The sequence below is a fragment of the Spinacia oleracea genome, chromosome 6, assembly GCF_020520425.1.
Source record: "Spinacia oleracea cultivar Varoflay chromosome 6, BTI_SOV_V1, whole genome shotgun sequence".
NCBI lineage: Eukaryota > Viridiplantae > Streptophyta > Magnoliopsida > Caryophyllales > Amaranthaceae > Spinacia > Spinacia oleracea.
The window spans coordinates 62,316,858-62,320,893 of record NC_079492.1 but is presented as its reverse complement, the minus strand read 5'-3'; the positions used below and the strand labels follow the sequence as shown (position 1 = coordinate 62,320,893).

The 4,036-nt window shown below is 36.4% G+C and overlaps 2 protein-coding genes across 2 annotated transcripts; one reads left to right on the top strand and one right to left on the bottom strand.

Moving 5' to 3' along the window:
• The first annotated feature begins 310 nt into the window (after positions 1–310).
• On the top strand, positions 311–742 carry LOC110780644 (uncharacterized mitochondrial protein AtMg00810-like). Its single transcript, XM_021984992.2, has one exon. It carries the CDS (start codon positions 311–313, stop codon positions 740–742), a length of 432 nt encoding a protein of 143 aa, XP_021840684.2.
• Positions 743–1,596: 854 nt separating this feature from the next.
• On the bottom strand, positions 1,597–2,301 carry LOC110780645 (pEARLI1-like lipid transfer protein 1). The gene has a single exon (XM_021984993.2). It carries the CDS (start codon positions 2,235–2,237, stop codon positions 1,818–1,820), a length of 420 nt encoding a protein of 139 aa, XP_021840685.2. The 5' UTR covers positions 2,238–2,301; the 3' UTR covers positions 1,597–1,817.
• Between the last annotated feature and the right edge of the window lie 1,735 nt (positions 2,302–4,036).

Genomic DNA, 4,036 nt, shown 5'->3' with positions numbered 1-4,036 from the left:
CTTCTAGATTCTTCATTGAATAAGTTGTCTTTCACCATATCAAGGGTGAGTTTACCACTCGGATCCGAATTTCTCAACGAGATAACAAGATTTTTCCAACTATCTGGTAATGAGCTGAGGATTAATAAGGATTGGACTTCGTCTTCAATCATGCTGACATTTGTCAACTGATTAACAATGCCTTGAAATTCATTCATATGTTCTGCCATATTTTTACCTTCCTTGTATAGAAGACGAACCAACCTTCTCACTAATGTAACTTTATTTAACTGGATCAGGAATGTTAGGTTGTAAACCTATTTATACACCTATGGAGCAAAATTATAGGCTTGCTTATGCCGAGGGGGAGGTGTTTGCTTATCCTAAGCAATATCGTCGTTTGGTAGGACATCTGGTTTATTTGTCTGTGACTCGCCCTGAATTGAGTTATTCAGTGCACACTCTCGCTCAGTTTTTAAGTGCACCACAAGTGTTACGTTGGGATGCTGCAAATCGTGTTTTGCGCTACTTGAAAGGTATCCCTGGCCAAGGAATTTTACTACGCCCTATGCCTAATATGTCTCTTACGACATTTTGTGATAGTGATTGGGCGGCTTGTCCGTTAACTCGTCGTTCTTTATCTGGTTATTTGGTTTTTTTGTTGCGTTCTCCGATATCTTGGAAGACAAAGAAACAACCTACTGTGTCTCGTTCGTCTGCTAAAGCTGAGTACCGTTCTATGGTCGTATCTATACGCGCGTGAGCTTAAGTGGTTGAAATCCGTGTTATTCTCTCTTGGTGTTTTGCAACCTAAGCCGATGCAATTATGTTGTGATAGTTAGTCTGCCATTCACATTGCTAAGAATCCTGTTTTTCATGATCGTAAGAAACATATTGAGGTGGATTATCACTTTATCCGCGATGAGTTGGTTAATGGAAATGTTAATACTTCATAAGTTCCTACTGGTCATCAATTGGTTGACATTTTAACTAAGGCGCTTGGGAAACAACAATTTACTTTTCTGTTACGGCATTCGTGACTTACATGCTCCATCTTGAGGGGGAGTGTTAGGAATTCTGGAGTTACTAGAATTCTTGTAACATAATGTAACCTAAGAATTGATGTAAGAATTGATGTAAGACTTAATATTTTCCATTATGATTTTTAGGAGTTTTGGTAAGTTAAGTTTCCTACTCTTTATATATATAGTTGTGCATATTGTAATACAAGAGATATACTTTTCTCCTCATATTTGTGTGTGTGAGTTTAACATTTGTAGTGAAGGAAGTATTCTTTAAGCTGATGTTAAAAAAAAAAGAAAAAAAAAATAATCTTCCTTTATTTGCTCAACTTGTGATTCGAGTAATTTTTTTTTGGGAGAGTTGCTAATAATTGTTGTTAGTTCGTCATCACTAGGAAAAAGAACACTCAGTTGGCGCTAATTTAGCACAAGTTTATCGGCAATATATATTGCATGTTTAATATCCATTTATAAATTGAAATAGAGCTAGCTAGATGAGTAGATGACATAGTGATTGATAGACAATATCAATTCATGCATATATATTATTATTGCATCAACTTCATCAAATTATCTGTCTTATTATTCAAGAAAACTCATGTAGGTTTTTCTTACTTTATTAATTGTAAAAGATTACGTACTACGTACTACGGTACAATGTTAGGCTGGAGTTTATTGACAACCTAGCTTAGTCACCAACAAAAACAAACACATAACATATACAACATTATTGATGAGCTGCTCCAAAGCTGTTGGAATAGGAAAGTTATACTTATTTAAGATTTTGATGATACCAACAAAATCCGATTAATAAGCTTAAGAACATTCGAAGCCTTCAGGTATCTTCTTACCACAATTGTTGAGCAACACAGTTATGTTGAGCGTAGCATTAGCTTTGATCCCTAAAACATTAACTTTAATGACAGTACAAAGACAAATTGCTGCTTCAAGGTCAACCAACCCTTCAATGAGAGAACAACATTGCGGGGTGCCATTCGTGACATTAAGCAAATCATTCAATACATTGGCACACACCTTTAATTTTAGCGTATCTATGGGGCAACTGTTGCTAGGAGGTGACATGGGTGGGGACGCCATTGGAGGTGGTGACCTGGAAGGCGGTGGTGACCTAGGACGAAGTGGTGGGGAGCGGACATGTTGGGAACTCACCATAGTGAAAAACACTATGTTGAGACATTGGAGGAGGACAACTGATGAAAATACTTTTGAAGACATCTTAGTAACTAATTGAAATAAATGAAAGGTTTTTATATATTAATATTAATTAAGTAAAAATGGATAGTGAATTGTGATTGTGGTGCCAGATAAATGAATAGGGTTCGCTCTTTTTATAGTCGAATATTGATGAAATTACTTTCGAAAAATAGATACTACGTAGTAGTATTATTCTTTTTCTAAATATATTTAAGGCGCATGAGGTGATCAAACCATCACATACAAGAATATAAGAGGGATTGTGGACGTTTTTTACCCTCTATAGTATGCGTGTTGGGCAACACGTTTTTTAGAAATTAAAGTTAATTTCTTAAATACTACAAATGTAAGTACTCCGTAATAGCGTCTAAACAACTACGTGTATTCTAACGCTAACATGTACTGGTATACAAACCAACATAAGTTGGTGGAGTTGGTGGGGAACTCACCTTGTGATTTGGAGGTCACAAGTTCGAGCTCCATCAACTGCGAAATGCTTGGGAGTGGCTTAAGCGATGACCTGCGGAGCTGGGCTGGTTAACCTGTGCTAGGTGCTGGTTCAGTTAGGGCCCCTTCTTCTCTTACCTATTAAAAAAAAAAAAATTGTACTGGTATACCAATCGACTTCCTATGTCTCTTCTACACTTAACGAACATGTAGGAATAATTGCAATTTACTTGTTTTACGCCAATTTGTCATGTTTGGTACAAAATATAGGAATCCTCTTACTTACTTTGAAAGTTTATTGATCTACAACTGCATTATTATGGAAGTTTAAAGTTGAAATAATGTTCATGATAAAGAGGCTAGCAAGTTTCAGAATATCAATGACATAAACGAAATAAACATTAATTAAGCGGAGCGCTAAGCTCCTGTTATACAAGAAAAACCTGAAACATAGGTCACGATTGGTAAAGAAAGATTTAGACAACGTTTAGAGGTTTGACTAGTCAAAACTGTAAAAGGGTTTTTTTGGTTAAAAGGAGTATTGAACTCAAACCTCTCGTTTTGAAAATAAACAGTCCACCAATTTTTTCGCTTAGAGGATTTTTAATGTAAATTTGAAAAATAGTTTTGTCCTTCACTGCTCCTCTTACCTAGTAAATTAAATAAATATTGTAAAAAAATGTCCATAAATTTTATTGTACAAAAAAAAAATAGTTGAGAGTGTTTAATAAACCTCTATGTATTATCAAACATGTTTAAACAACTAGTCAAATTTGCTAAACAAAAAGGTAAAACTCTAATCATTAACTCTAAACTCCAATTGTCAAACAGGACCATAAGCTATTGGGGACATTGTCGTATAGACGCCCTTACCAAGCTGACCATAGGGTCGTTGATGACTTTAACCTATTACAACTTGTGAGGACATAACACACTACAAGAATCCGAGGTTTTACCTACCGCTCAAAACAGTCGGTAAACATCGTAAAACGGGTTTATGTACATGGGGTTTATACTTTGTTTAAAACATTTGGAGGGTAAGAGCTTGAACTTGCCATTAGAAGGTGGAACATGGTCCACAGTTGTGAGGGGGTCGAAAAAGCACGAGGCTAATGCGTGACCTCGTCCCTCGTGGGTGTGACGATTCTTTTTATTCAATCAAGTGTAATTGGATTTCCTGTGAGTTTACACCCAATTGACTAGTAATATAGGAGTCGCCATTCAGTTTTTAACAACAATGAGAAAAACTGACAAAACCCGGTTATCGTGACATAAAGGGAGTGCAATTATGTTTGACCACGACGACCGTAGGTTCCCTTGTGATCCCTGGTGTGGGGATCTCTCAACATACACCCGCAAGGTAGAGATTGAGG

Excerpts from the sequence above, each read along its gene's own strand:
- LOC110780644 (XM_021984992.2), top strand. The coding sequence starts at position 311 with ATGGAGCAAAATTATAGGCTTGCTTATGCCGAGGGGGAGGTGTTTGCT.
- LOC110780645 (XM_021984993.2), bottom strand. The coding sequence starts at position 2,237 with ATGTCTTCAAAAGTATTTTCATCAGTTGTCCTCCTCCAATGTCTCAAC.